The sequence below is a fragment of the Triticum dicoccoides genome, chromosome 2B, assembly GCF_002162155.2.
Source record: "Triticum dicoccoides isolate Atlit2015 ecotype Zavitan chromosome 2B, WEW_v2.0, whole genome shotgun sequence".
In the NCBI taxonomy this organism is placed as follows: Eukaryota; Viridiplantae; Streptophyta; class Magnoliopsida; order Poales; family Poaceae; genus Triticum; species Triticum dicoccoides.
Genome location: NC_041383.1, coordinates 186,230,987 through 186,249,099, shown reverse-complemented (window position 1 = coordinate 186,249,099; position 18,113 = coordinate 186,230,987). Strand labels below are relative to the sequence as shown.

The 18,113-nt window shown below is 41.8% G+C and overlaps 1 protein-coding gene and 1 long non-coding RNA gene across 2 annotated transcripts in view; both read left to right on the top strand.

Moving 5' to 3' along the window:
- The window catches only part of LOC119362969, a 6,739-nt gene extending 6,073 nt beyond the window's left edge, over window positions 1-666 (top strand). The window contains exon 2 of the long non-coding RNA XR_005173690.1: window positions 88-666. This is a non-coding gene — a long non-coding RNA (uncharacterized LOC119362969). The remainder of the gene's footprint in view (window positions 1-87) is intronic.
- A 7,663-nt stretch (window positions 667-8,329) lies between these two features.
- LOC119360763 overlaps window positions 8,330-18,113 on the top strand; it is a 16,527-nt gene continuing 6,743 nt past the window's right edge. The window contains exons 1-5 of the mRNA XM_037626270.1: window positions 8,330-9,089; window positions 9,174-9,262; window positions 17,324-17,464; window positions 17,549-17,620; window positions 17,712-17,777. Of these exons, the coding sequence (XP_037482167.1) occupies window positions 8,330-9,089; window positions 9,174-9,262; window positions 17,324-17,464; window positions 17,549-17,620; window positions 17,712-17,777 (1,128 nt within the window). The remainder of the gene's footprint in view (window positions 9,090-9,173; window positions 9,263-17,323; window positions 17,465-17,548; window positions 17,621-17,711; window positions 17,778-18,113) is intronic.

Below are 18,113 nucleotides of genomic sequence, written 5' to 3'. Positions count from 1 at the left end.
GGAAAACTCTTAAGTGTACCCTTAATATCATTAGGCTTGAATATCAAAGATTTCTCAGAGTTCATGATACATATGCTTCTCATGCAGGAGCTGGCCCTATGTCATGGCAAAAGGTATTCAGCCTTGTCAAGGTCCAGTGGTGATACATATGCTTCTCATGGAGGAGCTGGCCCTATGTCATGGCAAAATGTATTCAGCCTTGCCATGGTGATACATATGCTTCTGCATGCACAAGAGCCGGCCCTATGCCATGGCAAAAGGTGAAGGACTTCTCTCTCATGTCACTATTCAGAGCATGGTAAGCATGGCATCAAACTCTTCGTAGAGGTTTGCCAACTGTATGCAGGTGGTGGCGAAGGGGATCACTTTGTTTCTTGTGGTAGTGACCACTCATCACCTTCGTCTCATGTGGACGAAGAGACAGTCGTCAAAGCTTATTTGAGATGGGCCCTAGGCTGTCGCACTTCTTGAAATGCCTGCTGCTTGGTTCGCCCATGCTGGTGACCTGCAATGTAATATGCCCTTTTATGCCATATACCCGCTGAATCCATCCATGATGTTTGCCCATTCTTGTCAAAAGAACAAGAGATGTAATAATACTCCATTATTTGAGCCCACTATGCTATTGCTATGTGATGTGATTATCTTTGATGCCTTATTCAGTCATGTTTGCTCCCCTGGCTTTCAATCTTGTCTTGCTTACTTTTGGCAAAAGAACAAATAACTTTACTCAAACACAACAATCATTACAGGTACAATGCTTTTATGGTAATTACGATGAACCAAGAATTATGATGAAATCTTTTTATGGTAATAATTTTTTGTACATGAAATTCTTCCAAAGACTTCAACAAAGACATTGCAATTAGACTAGAAGGGCACAGAAGAACTCTCTTACCGCAATTAAACTGGAGTAGCAACACTGCCACTTGTGCTTGATTATCAACAAAGGTTTCAGAGATCCCCTTGATTCATCGAAACTACAAGATGGGAAGTTGTGAGCGATAAATGGACTTGGGCCGGGGATGATGCCCTTAGAAACCGCATGCTGTTGAATCACCTCTGATATTGTACTTTTATCAAGTGTCAAGTTACATTGTACTTTTGGAAGAATATACAACAAAATCTTCTTGAGTCCAAATCTGTTACATTGCCTCCAATAAGAGTTTACTTAAGCCCCTATAAAAATAGTTGAATTAGGTCACCATTTTGTACGTGCTCTTGCGTGGAAGAGCATCTTTTAAACTACCCATTGGCCATTGCCATCACATATAATATTTTGGGCACTATTATCAAAATAAATTAATCGACACATATGCACTATTGCTCTCCATGTGGTGGTTTCAATGAGATTCCTACCCCAACACAGGGAGCACATGCATGCATGAATCTCTCACATCATGCTGAAATCATCACATTAAGTGCAAAATACGAATTTTCAAAATGAACTATCTTCCACCAACATCAATTTTCATATTATTTTTTGCTTTTTCTTTGTCATGGGCATGCTGTAAGTGATTCTACTTACTGAAACCGGTAATATGGAGTCTACAACAACAACAAAAAATAGCGGATTGAATTTCTGCATGTGTATGATTCTGCTTGTCGTTCTTTTTGTTGTTTTTATCCTGTTGAGATATGAACCAGCCGCTGCATATGAGAGGAGTTGGTCTAGGAATGAAATGTCCACATGATAAATAGAACAGCTCGGTGAAGAAAATGTGAACTTATATGTTCTATATGAATATTGTTATGACAAATTCTAAGAAATCAAGTAGGGATCCTCTACTTGAGTGTGCCATCTTATTTCCGCTAACTGCGGCCTCAAAGCAAATTTGTTTTATTTTACTCTCTTGATCTTTGTCTTCTTATGGCGAAGTTCCGAAAAGTGGCCTAGTATAGTGCCTGAAATGTTAGTGCAACTATATGATTATGAGCAATATATACACTAATTGAATGACTCAAGTCCATGACGGATTTTCTTCTTAACTGTTAGGATCAATGTCATTAATACGCAACACGTTTTTCATTGCTGATAGAAGAAGTCATATTTGTATCTTAGAGAAGCTTGTACTATTGTTTCTATTGTAAGTTCGCACATTCATATGCATTGAGAAATAACATAAACAACAAGCATGAAAACTAGCCTATTGAAATTATTGCTCATTGGTTATTTCTATTAAGATCAGATATTTTGTTCACTAATTTAACATGATTTTGCAGGTATTGTATATTCTCCAAGAATGGTTAGCGAGGAAGGGGTATACCGTGCAGACTAGTAGTCCAGGGACAGGTGAGCTAGGTTGACTATTTTTTCTTGAATGCTACTCCCTCCGTTCCTAAATATAAATCTTTATAGAGATTCCACTATGGACCACATACGGATGTATATAGATGCATTTTAGAGTGTAGATTCACTCATGTTGCCGCGTATGTAGTCTATAGAGAAATCTCTACAAAGATTTATATTTAGGAACAGAGGGAGTATATGATTTCCATATGCACATATGGGTGTTTGCTTCTGAGAACCCTCTTCGTACTATTTCGACTAACAAGCTACAGAAACACACAATGGCCGCCGAAAAAGTGATTAGACAAACCCTGTCCTCAATACACTTCCTAACACCATGAAACACCCGCATATTAGTGAGGAAGTGTTAAATCCAATTACTAAGAATTGGAAGCTTGGTTCAAACTGAATCTTGATTTCTTTTTTCATGATTTTTGTAACCTTCTGAGGACATGCTGTGCGTTATTAGCAACTTGTGAAGGCGTATTGGTTTTCCCTTGATTCCAATTTTCTAACCAGCATGATTCCTTTAGTACAACAAATATTTATATATTTTCACAAATCTGCTTACTTGTCAATTTCTTTGTTTTATCAGTCATTCCACCAATTCAAGTGTATTAAAACGATGACACTACCAAAATATTATGGGAAAAATCACTCCCTCAAATTGCTTAGTTGAACTTAGAGTTTGATGTTTTAGCAGTCCGTTTGACTTATTGATGTACTTGCATGTAGATTTTCTATAGAGCTGGTGAGCCAGGACATATACTAGAGAGAAGTGTACGGGCAGGTGAGCTCAATCTCCTCTCCATTTGCTAAAATATATATATTTTTTAACATTTGTATTAAGGCCACAAAAACACAAGTTGTACGACTAAATTAGTTGGCACTAGATATGCTGAGAATAATGAAATAAAAAGTTATTAAAAATGAGAACGTCATATACACTTCTCAACTCCCAAAAGGAATTAAAGGTTTTATTAGCATACTTGTTAAAAGGAATCGTCTTCTATAGGATAAATTACTAATTTGAATTTGTTACTATGTTCAAAAGGAGTCGTCTTTGATTTATTTTTACATGATGGATATAAAAGTTTATCAGACGGTACCGAAATTTAGTGCTTTGGTTCATCTAACATGATTTATCTACAGGGCTATATTTCATAAAGGTTGTGAACCGGCCAGGGTGCAAGTGGTACGCAAATGTATAGAGGTGAGCAACACTACAACGTATTATGTAGTTTATCATAGTAGAATTCGTGTATGAATAGTCATAGTTTTGTGGTTTCAAATTTTCATACCATAAAAATGCATACAACTTCTAGAGTTTCACAATTACATAAAATAAAACTATGTAATTAGTAAGAAAAGACAAACTATTTTGATTAAACTGAAAAACAATGTCGCCTAATAAAGTGACAAACGATGGCCCTTGATGTCTTACGAAATCAGAGGTCTCCTACAGCATCGTACTAACCAGCTTTAAAGTTTAATGAATCTGCTCCATTGCTCAGATGTTTCCGTTGCATATTGGAACCCATTGCTTTCCTGGTTTTATGAGTGTCTCAGCTTAGTATGATTGCAGTTCAAAAAAGGAAAAAGCTTGGTATGATTCGCACATCGGTTAGGGACAGCAAATCCTAAGAATATGTATGATAGTCTTATCTTAATCCTGTCACATAATCTGGAAATAGCAAAAACAGAATGATGTACGATGGGTTTTCTTCATTTTATCTCTATTGACTAGACTTTTCTAAAATGTGGTGAGAGATCTGTCGCTAAGAGATCATCTCTTAATTAAAAAAACACAAAGTTTTTTTTAACTCCACCGCAACATGACATTGCTAAGATAAATATTTTGTACATACCTTAATATTGTCAAATAGTAGTGCTTTACCGGTAGCTGGAGCTCACGTGACACTAATACTGCGGACCGTTTTCCAGTTTTGGGAACCTTCTAGGAGGTTCTCCTATTTTTCTGGCTGTTTTTCTCTATGTTTTTACTTTCTCTTTCCTTGGCCAGTTTTTCTATTTGGTTTAGTTTTCTTTTTATTTTTCAATTTCCATTTTGATTTTGATTTTTTGCATTTCTTCTTTTCAATCCGTGAGCATTTTTCAAATCGTTACACTTTTTAAAAACCTGTCAACCTTTTTAAAATCTCCGGACACATTTTTAAAATCTGTGAACCTTTTTAAAAATCCACAACCACTTTTTTTTAGAATCTATGGACATTTTCTAATTAAACAATATTTTTTAAAATTCGCAACTGTTTTCTAATTCACGAACATCTTCTAATATTCACCAAAATTTTTGAATTTGCGATTTTTATAATATGTGCACATTTATATTTTAAAAAGCGGACGTTTTTCTAAAGAAAAACAGACAAGTTGTAGAAAAACATACGAAGCAAGAGAGCAAGCGAGAGTCAACAAAGGGTTACCGGGCCAGGCCCATGCGGGAGACCCCCTGGCCGAACTGGTGCGTTAAGCGCCGAGGAAGAAAAGGTATTGTGATAGCAAATGAGCCGAATAGTGCTTTACCGGTAGCTGGCACTTAATAACTACTCCCTCCGTCCCATAATGTAAGACGCTTTTTGACACTACAAAAAGCGTCTTACATTATGGGACGGAGGGAGTAGCTGCTTTTTCTGTTTCGGCCTTCTTGTATATTCCTAGGTTTTCCTGGCCACTTTTCTCTCTGTTTTTACTTCTGTTTTTGGCCATTTTTTCTACTTAGTTTCATTTCGTTTTATTTTTCATTATTCATTTCAATTTTTTCTTACCTTTTTCATAATTTTTGAACTTTATTTATATTCACAAAATTTCAGATTAAGTAAAGATTTAAAATTTATGATCCATTTTTAAATCTGTGATTTTTTTTCCAAACCACATTGAATCCACAAACTTCTTTCAAATCCGCAAACTGATTTCAGAATCTGTAAACACTTCTTTCCAAATCAGCGAACATTTCTTGCTTCACAATTTTTTTTAAAATTCACGAACAATTTTCAAATTCACAAACATTTTTTCACATTCCCAAAAAATGAATTTACAAACTTAAAAAAGGTGAGCATCTTAAAATACTGACTTTTTTTTTCTAAGAACAAAAAACTTGATGTAGTAGAATAGAAGCCGAAAAACACAAAATAGTGGGCGCCAAGCGAGCGAGCGAAAGTTACTGATCACGCCGAAAAGGACGTCATGGGATGGCAAATTACATTTGGCGCTTATGGGCCAAATAATGTTTTACCGGTATTCCCTCTATTTTTAGTTTTGTTTCTTTGGCCAGTTTTTCTTTTAAGTTTTGTTTCTCTTTTTATATAAATTCTTCATTTTTTTCTCAAGATTTCTTTAAATGTCTTTCAAATTCATAAACAATTGTAAACCCACAAACTATTTTCATATCCGCAAACGTTTCTAAAATCTATAACCCTTTTTCAAATTCGACCACAAAATCTTCGTACATTTTTATATTTCACCAAACTTTTTAAATATGCATGAATAATTTTGAAATTTAGGATAATATTTTTGAATGTGCAACTTCTATTCAATTCCTGAACATTTGTAGTTGATAAACTGGGTGTTGTTTTTCGAAGTGCATGAGACCAACTGTAGCAGAATACAAGCAATGAAGTACCATTTATTTTTTAAGAATACAAGAAAAAAATGAGCGGGCGCAGAGCGAGCAGGAACCATGCGAGCTTTAGTAGGCTAGGTGGTTCACCAACTGCCACATTAACCGTCGAAGAGGATGTCTCGGGACAGCAAATCCTATTTGGTGCTTATAGTGCCAAATAGTGTTTTACCGGCAGCTGCGCCCTGGGAACGTTCTAGAATGTTCCCCTAGTTTTCTCTCTATTTTACTTTTTTTCCTGGCCATTTTTTCCATTGGATTTTCTTTAAAAAATTTAATTTCCTTTTTTTACTTTTCTTTATTTTTCTGAATTCGTGATCAGTTTTCCATATTCAGGATCTTTTTTTTAATTCCTGATCGTTTAAAAAATTCATGAACTTTATAAAAATCCATAAACACTTTGCCAAATATGTGGGCATTCCTTTTATTTCATGAACATCTTTTAAAATCCACAAATAATTTTAAAATTACCAATAAATTTATAAAATTTAATAAAATTAATGAAAGTTATTTGAACAACCGGTCGGTTCCTTTCTAAGAACAGTAGACAAACTGTAGTAAAATACAAACTAAAATCAAAATACGAAACTAGTGGGCGTAGAGCGAGCGGCAGCCTAAGCAAACGTTAGTGGGTTGGGCTCATGGTAACGTCAAAGAGGAGCTTGTTCCCGTGCTTATTCACTAGCGCAACTGGGCCGGTCCAAACACTCATCTCTCACATCATCGGTTTCCAGGGCTGGGTATCTGGTTTTTGTAGTTTTTTTTTCAAATGCATGAACTTTTCTGAATTAAAATACTTTTCCAAACACACAAATATTTTTAACTTGTGATTTTTTTAATTTTTTGTGATTCTTTTTAAATTTATGACGTTTTTACAATTTCGATTTTTAAAAAAAACTTGTGAACTTTTTTCAAGGTTATTTTTCTTTCAATTTTATGTTTTTTTTAAAGTCAACTGTCAACCGAGTGAGCCAAGGAAGGTCGCATAGCTTGGCCGAACCACAACAAGCGCGCGCCTGAGGGCTAGTTCTCGTTTTGGAGCTACAGGGGCCGATTAGTAGGTCTCCAAAGAGGTCTTCATTAGGGACCAGAAATTGTGTTTGGCTCCCAAGCTCCATGGAGCGTGGCTTGTTAAAAGTTGAAAGAACTGACTTAAGTTTCAAAAAAAATCTGAAGAAACACACATATCTATGAATGTATACTACTTGTGTGTAAAGTTTTATTGTGAAATACATTTTTATGCAAGCTACACAAAAATAACAAAATCATTTACTTTCACTATAAAAATACATGATTTTGATTTTTTGTACAGCTCACATCAAAACATATTTTATATTGCAATTTTACACACATGTAGTATACATCTCTAAGTACCTGTGCATTTATTTTCAGATTTCTTTTACACTTTAAAATTCAGCTTTTGAATTTTTTAAAATTTCAGGCTCCATGGAGCCCTAGAGCCAAAAATCCTCTCTTCATTAGGGACCTGCTTCTTCAGCGAAAACAACGCTACCTGTCCAGCAATCTAGGAGTCCTGCCCCACAACAAACCAGGCAGTCTTTTTTACAAAAAAAAAAACTTGACTGAATTAACTCAACTCAGTAGAATTATATTTTCCTAAAGAGTCACCGTTTTGCCAAACTTGTTTATCCATCTTAAAAAAAAACTTGTTCAGTACAAACGAGAGGACGGAACGGTTCCAGGGCTTCGTCAACCCACACAACGCCGGCATCATGTATATCCAGCAGACGTTCTGTCCAGCAAGGAAAAGTTCAGCTTGTTAGCCAAATAAAGACAGTCTGAAGCTAAGATAACCCTGTCAAACCTTGAATCCTTCAGAACAGCAGAACATGCCTTGCTGCCTGGGCTTCCGGTGTTACAGGGATAACGTGCACGCTCACCCAAAAACCATTCAGAAAAACAGCGCCACATGGTAACTCCCTCGACATTCAGATACAGCATACGTAATACTGCACGACCGCATTTCCCCTCGCTCTGTCAAGTGCAGCGGCTTCCCCTTGCTCCACAGCCTCGTCCCTGCATATCCAACCACCATATGTTTTTATTAATCCAGTGGAAGAATGTAAACATTAATTTTATTAAGCTGCATGCTATGTAATAATTTAAAAGAACTCAACTCAGTAGAGTTACAATGTGGCCCTGTTTCACTGAATGGTTCCCCTATTCACACATTCAGATCCATGCTTTACTAAACATAATCTACATTGTGTTATCCAAAACACAAAAACAAAGTTCTGGATTTTTAGATGTGCTTCTATATGTTCTACCTAATTTAATTTGGTTCGCAGGACCAACTCAATTTGCAGAATGTTTGTTTAACATGTTCATGTAGAATCGTTCTGAATGAATTGCAAGTTAACTGACATTTTGTTTACTGCGCAGGCATGAAGATACCAGCAGTGGCTGCCCTTGCTTTTGTTCTCACCCGAGTCTCGCTAGCAAGTCCTGGTTACTGGGCACATGATTGTGATGGGAACTACACAGTGCCCAGCAGCTACCAGAAGAGCTTGGAGCAGCTGTCTGCAGGGCTGCCCGATGCGGTATCCTCCTCCCCAGATCTCTTTGACAAAAAGGTTCTCGGATCCTGGGGGAGCAGGGTATATGGCCTGGGGCGTTGTCGTCCTGGTACAGATGCATCTACATGCAAGGCATGTCTCGACGAAGCCTTCCAGGAAGCACAGGTCATATGCCCATTGAGGAAGAGGGTGTACATGTACTACGAAGTTTGTACCCTAGCATTCGCCGACGAGGACCTTCCATCTCACTCGGCCGTGCACAAAGTTGCCACTAAGGTCAATGGTTCTCAGGTGCCCGCCCAGTGCAGCAAGGTATTCGACATGGCTATCAATGAATTGATCACATATTTGGTGAAGATGGCAGCAGTTTCTCCTCACATGTCTGCCACGGGGCAGAAAGAGTTAGCAGGAGGTGCTTGCACATACAGCATATATGGCCTTGCAGAATGTTTCCCAAAAATGTCAGCTGCCAACTGTAGTGACTGTTTAGAGGATTTGCTGGTCGTACCTTTTCTTCATGGACATCAGAGCGAGTGGAGATCTTCTTTGACGTGCAGCTACAGGTTGGAGCCACGCCCCTTGTTCGATGTTGGCAAGGGCGGGTTAGCCACCCCCGGAGGAAAAAATGGTGAGTTGGCCACATATATATGTATAACCAACTATTCTTTTCTGTTATACATAATTGACTAATGGGTGAAGTATATATATGCAGGGAAGAAGCAGGTTTGGATTGTGGTGGGTTGTGTTGCGGGCGCACTGATAATATTATTGGTCCTACTTCTACTTTGGTGGAAATTGCCGGTACGGTTTCATCTTAATTCTTAATAACCCAACTAGTATTTCTATTTTTCAAAACAGATGCAAAAGAATTGCCTCATCCATTAATTAAGAAGGGAACTACAGAGATGCTGCAAAAGAAAGAACACATCTGAACTAGAAAAGGCGTTACTCTCACAGCATGATGTTTCTCAGATGTTTAGCACATACCATGTCCCAAAGATTGGCTTTACTCTTGATGAGCACCAAAATGTATAGTAGCGGCGTGGATTTGTTTTGAAAGACACAAGCATTTCTCTCATTCCATAAGACCCAATTTGCAAACATAGTGAGGAAAGCCATCGCTTTCTGGTTCGCGGTGGTGGAACTCGACATGTTCCACACAGATTTTATAGGTCACTCATATGCCCATCGAGATAAGTCAAAGGCCTCCAATCCAAGCCAATCCTTAATCATCGTCCACACTCTCAATATGAAACAACATCTGAAGAAGAGATGAGTGGCCAATTCTTGTGCCCTTACGCAAAAGGGCCAAAGCCTACAATTTTGGCCAACCTCACTTCTCAAGTCGATCCGCGGTACACACCCTATTTTGGATAGCAAGCCATGCAAAGGATTCGACCTTTGGGGGAGCCCATGACTTCCAAACAGTTGTGTTCATCAAAGTTAAGAGTAGCTCGCAAGTATTGTGCTTTGTATGCCAATGCCGCCGCTGGCCAAAAGCTTCCATCTTATGTCATCCTTGGCATCGTTATTTAGGTGAACTCAAAGAAGGCCGCAAAGCAAGCTGTGAGTGAAGCAAGGGGTCGGGCGTATGAGGACCTCTACCAGCGGTTAGACACGAAGGAAGGCGAAAGAGACATCTATAAGATGGCCAAGATTTGAGAGAGGAAGACGAGGGATGTTGACCAAGTCAAATGCATCAAGGACGGAGCAGACCAGCTCCTAGTGAAAGACGAGGAGATTAAGCATAGATGGCGGGAGTACTCAGACAAGCTGTTCAATGGGGAGAATGAGATCTCTACTATTGAACTGGACAACTCCCTTGATGATACCAGCAGGCGTTTTGTGTGGCGAATCCAGGAGCCAGAGGTCAAGGAGGCTTTAAAAAGGATGAAAGGAGCCAAGGCGATGGGCCCTGATTGTATCCCCATTGAGGTGTGGAGAGGCCTCGGAGACATAGCTATAGTATGACTAATTAAGCTTTTCAACCTTATTTTTTGGGCAAACAAGATGCCAGAAGGATAGAGACGGAGTATATTAGTACCAATCTTCAAGAACAAAGGGGATGTTCAGAGTTGTACTAATCACCGTGGAAAGAGATGATGAGCCATACAATGAAGCTATGGGAGAGGGTCATTGAGCACCGCTTAAGAAGTATGACAAGCGTGACCAAAAATCTGTTTGGTTTCATGCCTGGGAGGTCGACCATGGAAGCCATTTTCTTGGTACCACAACTCATGGAGAGATACAGGGAGCAAAAGGACCTGCATATGGTGTTCATTGACTTGGAGAAGGCCTATGATAAGATACCACGGCATGTCATGTGGTGGGCCTTGGAGAAACACAAAGTCCCAGCAAAGTACATTACCCTCATCAGGGACGTGTATGATACTGTTGTGACAAGTGTTCGAACAAGTGATGGCGACCTGATGACTTCCCGATTAAAATAGGACTGCACCAGAGATCAGCTTTGAGCCCTTATCTTTTCGCTCTGGTGATGGATGAGGTCACAAGGGATATACAAGGAGATATCCCATGGTGTATGCTCTTTGCGGATGATGTGGTGCTAGTAGATTATAGTCGGACGGGGGTCAATAGGAAGCTAGAGCTACGAAGACAAACCTTGGAATCCAAATGCTTTAGACTTAGTAGAACTAAAACCGAGTACATCAGGTGCGGTTTCAGTACTACTAGGCACGAGAAGGAGGAGGAGGTTAGCCTTGATGGGCAGGTGATGCCTCAGAAGGACATCTTCAGATATTTGGGGTCTATCCTGCAGAAGGATGGGGATATTGATGGAGATGTGAATCATCGAACCAAAGCTGGATGGATGAAGTGGCGCCAAGCTTCTGGCATTCTCTGTGACAAGAGCGCCACAAAAGCTAAAAGGCAAGTTCTATAGGACGCTGGTTCGACCCGCTATGTTATATGGCGCTGAGTGTTGGCCGACTAAAAGGCAACATGTTCAACAGTTAGGTGTGGCGGAGATGCGCATGTTGAGATGGATGTGTGACCACACATGGAAGGACCGAGTACGGAATGATGATATACGAGATAGAGTTGGGGTAGCGCCGATTGAAGAGAAGCCTGTCCAACATCGTCTAAGATGGTTTGGGCATATTCAACGCAGGCCTCCAGAAGCGCTAGTGCATAGCAGATGGCTAAAGCATGCCAATAATGTCAAGAGAGGTCGGGGTAGACCGAACTTGACATGGGAGGAGTCCGTAAAGAGGGATCTGAAGGACTGGAGTATCACCAGAGAACTAGCCATGGACAGGGGTGCGTGGAAGCTTGCTATCCATGTGGCAGAACCATGAGTTGGTTGCGAGATCTTATGGGTTTCACCTCTAGCCTAACCCAACTTGTTTGAGACTATTGTTGTTGTTGTTGTTGTTGTTGTTGTTGTTGTTGTTTAGGAGATCCCAAAGGTCAACAAACTCCAAGATGTGTGCCATGGATATCTCGTTACTCATTGTAATCTTCATAATCCATGCATGCTTTGGAGGCCGTAGAGATGAGGGGCGCGATGCCTTTCGGTTTTCTTCCATGCAGCCAGCAGCCATATTGAGTCCCAAAAGGTCTCCTCATCATTACCAATGGTGATTGTGGTTGAGGCATAAAAAGGTGCATATCCGCTCATGGCTTCTCGAATCCTTCCACTCAAACCATGGCGATGTAAACTGACGCATTCTAGCGAAATTTTCGAGGTGGAGCACACCAGGGCCACCAAGGTGGGTGGGGCGATAAACAGAAAACAGTTTACCTTGAATTTCCCTCCCGCATCTTTGTTCGTTCCCAGCCAAGAAACACCCCCTCTAACTTCTTGGCACTATTGAGAACACTTAAGGGATAACGAGGGGTGAGGTAGTACACCGCTAGCGAGAAAGGACGTCTAATGAACACAGTTCGACCAGCCATAGTAATATTCTTCCACTATGAAGGGGGAGCTTTACCACAATCTTGTCTCGGTGCTCAAAATCTACCCTCTTGAGTTACCAAGCCAGGAGCGAGAGGCCAGGGTACTTTATTGGGAGGAAGTTCTCATGGTGGCAAACTCTACAGGGTATCATCAAGGTTGAGGTGTCCACACCAAATAGGAACATCGTAGTTCTTCTGGAAATAGTGGCAAACTCATGACCTCCCCAAAGGAATTCAAAATGGTCGCAAGGTTTTGAATGTCCTCTTTGATTGGGGCGACAAACATAACCGTGCCTTCGTATAAAGGGAGGTACGACAGATAGTGCCCTGACCCCGAATCTTGCGAAGGAGTACATGCCCAATGGCCACATCAAGAATCTGCTACAAGGGGTTGATGGTGAGGACAAAAATGAGCAGGGACAACAAGTCACCTTGCCTTAACCCCCGACAATGATTGATGGGAGGGCCGACAAACCAATTCAGGACTGTCGAGGACAAGGTGCAAAGCAGGGCGTTAATCCAGTCACGAAATCTACTCAGGAAGCCCCTCCGTTAGAGGAGGTCGAACATGTAGCCCCATTGCACAGAGTCAAAGGCTTTGTGGATGTCAAACTTGAAAAGGACGGAAGATGTTTTATTCTTTTGGAGCCTACATGCAAGGTTCCTAACGTACATGAAGTTGTCATGGATGCCCCTCTTCTTGATGAAAGCACATTGGGTGTTGGAAACAAGGTTGTTCATGAGCAGCCTGAGAAGAATGGTAGGCCCCTTGGCTATGATCTTTACAATGGCATGACTGAGGCTAATGGGCGGTTGTGGGAGATCTTTTCTGCCCCCCTCCTTTGTAGGTCTGCGGAATGGCAGGAAGACACACAATGTACAATGTTTGCGGAATTAAGCCATAGGAGGTTTGCCACATGGAGGTCGCCAAAGAGGTGGATGGCATGCAATACGCATTATTAGTAGGAACTCAAATCACATGCATTAAAGCATTGTCTAGTCTTACCTCAATTTAGCCGCAAATAGGCAAAGCACTTGTTACATCACAGCATGCACCAAGTTATTCGAAAACTAGAGGCCCTATCCATGTAAGATAATGCTAAACATTAGTCCATTAGAAACAAAGCCTCAATTTTGTAGAATGTAGACAAAAAATGCAAGAAAATGATAACTTAAAGAAAGATAACTTCCAGTTTATGAACCACAAAGACTTTTGAGCCAAACTGCACAAAAAACCATGTCTGAAGTTGAACACCCATTAGGAAAAATGTGTTGTTTGTCTGATGTATTTTATTTTGCTTAAAGATTCAATATGTTTTCTATTGATGGGAATATGTCACTTACCAAATAAAAGATTACATGGAAATCCGTTTGCGAATAAATGCTATATTTGAATAGTATCATTATGTTCAGATAGTGTTTTTGGAGGGAAAACTGTAAGGAAGCCCCGACAATGCTGTTAAAAACTTAGTCTAAATAAGCACAAACTAGGTAAGTATAGGCTAAGAATCAGAAAACGGGAGGCTAACTAGTAAAAAAACAGAAGACTAGAAGGTATATAGGGCAAATTGTGAACACATACTCATTCCTAGTTTTAATCCTGTGCATAAGGGGCATAATTCTTGAAGCCTCGCCTCCATGTAGAAAATGTAGGTCTCTGATGCTCAAATATTCTCCAATTATGTTGCTTCTATATGGACCATGCTGCAAGAACACTCTTCTAGTCATTCCAAAGACAGTGCCATCTAGTTCTACCAATGATTTCAAGCACTACTAGAGGGACACACACTGCACATCTAGTATGTTGGTTGATGATGATGCTAAGTTAACCGACTGCAGGTGCACCCCACAGAACAAAATGAAGCACTAGCGGTGAGATGACTCTCTACTCTATCATGAGTCGTGAAAATTCCTCCACACATTGAAACTGCAGCACATGGAACCGCAGAGGCATCTCCCTCTCCTCTCCCGCGACCGCGCCGCCCCCGCGGGCGGCTGGCCGCGCCCAGCCTTCTCCCCCGCGCGCCTCACCCTCCCCCTTCCTCTCTGCCGCCGTCGCCCGCTGCGGGCCTGGCCCGGGCGATGCTGGTGGCGGCGGCCCCCTGGCTTTTCCCCTCTCGGGTGTCCGTCGGCGCGGGACGGGGCGACCCCGGGCGGTGCTTCTAGGCGGCGGCAGTCCAGCGCGGCGGCAGGGGCTCCTGGCGCGAGCGGGGGTGGATTTCTGGACGGCAGCGGCGCCGTTGGCGGCGGGGCGACGCGGCGGCACGGTCTGGCGGCACCCGCTTGGCCCAGATCTGGGCCCTTCAGGCCCCCTCTGGGCCTGGGCAGGCCGGCGGTGGGGTGGGTCTGCTTCATGGCTTCCGGGAGGCGAGGGAGAGGCGATGAGCGGCAGGGTGCTGGCGGCGCCATCACCAGCTTGGCAGCGTGGCGGCAGGGCTTAGCGGGCCCGTTTCGGGCCTGGCCGAGCTAGGGGTGGCCTGGCATGCCCTGCTGCCGCGTCCGGACGGCTACCGCGACGGTGCCGGAGGCTCTGGCCTCCCGCACGACGGCGGTGGAGGTGGTTCCCTCCCGTTCGACTTCGGTGCTGCTTCTCCCTCCGCGGGGCGCTTCTCTCCGGTCCTCTTGGCCTCGTGTTGGTGTCCGCAGTGAGGCGGCGTGGGTGACGGTGCAACCACGATGGCGCATGGTGGTGGGCGACGGTCTGGCTGGTCGGCTCCGGTCCGTTGGGCGGTGGGGATTGGAGTACGGGAGAAATCCTTGCCGGTCTTCGGCCCCGATGCGGTGACACCTGCGGGTGCCACCATTCCTTCCTGGAGGGTGTCGGTGATATCCATCCCCCACCTCCCTCCGCGTGCCGGGGAAACCCTAGGACATGTCCGGGCAGCAGCGTCGTCGGCGTCGCTTTCCTTCTTGGAGGTGCTGTTTTGTACGCGGTGGTCCGGAGCCTCGAGTTGTAGTGGTTTGTCTCTGGTGGGCGTAGCGGTGGCGGGTCATCCGCGCTTTGTCGAGCTGCCGTTGTTGGCATTTGCTTCTTCTTCTTTTTCTTTTGGGCTTGTTATGCTGTTCGCCCCAGCGATCCTATATCGGTGTTGGTTGCTTTGGAATACAAAGCGGGGGGAAACCCTTTTTCGGTAAAATTCCTCCACTTTGGGTCTAGTAGTGCCCAGAGGGAGCCAAGTCCCAATTTGACAACCAAAGGAGCCTGCTAATTCCTCCAGCACATTAATAGACATCATTGAGGATTTGTGTTAGTTACCGGTTGAGGAAGCAAATGTTTGGAGCAGAGACTTGAGGTGCAAAAGCTGACCTTTAGATGCTGGCAGTACAAGCAATATGCCATCATCTGAAAATCTTGATTAGCAAGTTCACGTATCTCTACTCCTATAAAAGACTCAGTTGGTGATGATGGTGTGTCTGCCATCCGTCATTTCTGACCATCAGATCTGCATCTAACGACTGTGATGTAAGCCGTGGCAGTTTTTCAACAAGACCCCACTTCTCTGCTCCAATTGCAGAAACCCCTTAGTATCTTGAAACCAACCACATCCCTCCCCCACCTCATCAAAACAGCCACGAGGAATATATTTTGAGTGAAACCTAATACGAGTATATTTTTTGCGATATATATACCAAAACTAGAGTGTTTTTCTTTCAAGTTTGTGAACATGTATTATTCTACTTTGGATCCGTTGCAACGCAAGTGCACATTGCTAGTTGGAAGAGAAAGCGTGACACTCCTATAAGCCTCATTCACCATAGTTAATGGTAGATCTGCGCCTAAACAAACAATAGAGAGAGAGAGAGAGTCGCCCTGTCTCACTCCAAGCTTACACACAAATTGCTTCCCTGAAACTCCATTCAATAGTATTGATGGCATCGCTGATGACAAAACTAGTTCCACCCATTGCAACCATCTTTTGTAAAAGCCCTTCTATTTCAGAATTGCAAGTATCACAAAATGTTCAATTGTGTCAAACGCCTTATCAAAATTCTAACTTCAATATTCCATTCAACCTTCCTGATTTTTGGCATTTGATATAAGTCCAAGCCAAGCAATCTTGGATTGTTCTTTCCCTAATGAAGTCATATTGATTGGTATGTGAACAATTTAAGATTTCCCTTTGGAGTGTATCTGCCAATATCTTCATTAGAAACTTAATACACAAATTGGTTAAAGAGATAGGCCTATAGTCATGACCATTCTCCAAAGATTGTTTTATGGGGCCAGAGTACTTAAGGAACCATTGAAATTCTCCATTTTGGCTTTGCCCAAGTAGAAATCATCACATAGTCTGAATATATCTTCAAATATAATACTCTTAACATTTCTTTATGAACATCCCATTAAAAGCATTTGAGCCTAGGGCCTTGTCCAATGGCCTCTTTTTAACAATTTGATTTATTTCATCTCGGGTGGAAGGTAGAGTCAGGGATTCAAGCCTGTGAAATCTTTCAATCAATCTTGAAAGATCAAAACCCATTATAGGTTGCTGCAAGAGGGACGTGGATCTTTGGGTCTTGAGGGCCAACCCACTCAAATTGGGGGCCCATTTGGCTTTCTGTACTCCTCTAGAGCTTCCATGAATAAAATCACGACATTACACCTTTCAATCAATGATTTCAAATTCGAAAGACTTTTGTTATATGTTTCAGTTTATATTGTACCTTTTTACCTTTTTCAGTAAGTATTGCTAGTTTGCTACACTGCCTTGCTCTTTAGTACGGCTGACACCAGGATTCCTCCACACTGAATAAAACATACTGTTCCATCCACTGATTTTCGAACATAAATTGCTGCTGTTGCTATTTCTGTATCAATACTCACAACACAATTTAATGGTGTTCGACATATGTTCTAATAATCGCATAATATTCAATCTCAAAATTTTGAATTATTTGCTGACTGACATATGTAAAGAATTTTCTAATGTTTTATTTTTGCAGGCTAAACGCCCTTCTGCCATAAAGTTCTTTGATGATATCATAGCCAACGTCCAAGGAAAGACAATTGTGATGTTTTTAGACTACGACGGTACGTTAACGCCGATTGTGAAAAAGCCTGAAAGGGCCTTCATGTCCGAGCAGGTAAGCCTAATGAGCTTGACCAATATTTACATGCTACTAGTTAAGATGTCTGAATCATCTTCATCCCCAATTTGAAATCTCCAGACGCGTAATGCTGTTAGAGAACTTGCGATGGCGTTCTCGACTTCAGTCGTCACCGGAAGGAGCTGTGAAAAGGTACTAGGATAGTAACAAATCTACAACGTTTTAATTTGGGGTTCTATACATCTCTAAACATTGACTCGACATGCTTTGCTATCATGTTCAGGCGAAAGGGTTCATACAGCTCGACGAGCTGCACTATGCAGGGAGCCATGGGCAGGACATCCAACTGGTAAGTCACTGTCTACTCTTGCAATACCGAAATGTAGTCTACTTTTTTATATAATGGAAGCTTCTATTACCCCAGACTCTGCTCATAGATACATTCAGCCATACGAGTTAATTACACCTGTAGTACAAGAACTCGCAGCGAACTAACAGAACCATAAATAAACTAAAACCCCCATAAAAATGGTACACAAACTTAACAAACAGCACATTTTGATGCAATTTCCGTTAATCCTAACGGTGTACTGTCTATAGCTGTTAACTGCCATGTGTGCGTGGCCTGGGCCCTGGTGCTCTACCTATGTATGGGTTCCATTTGACAGATAAATTACTGTACCAT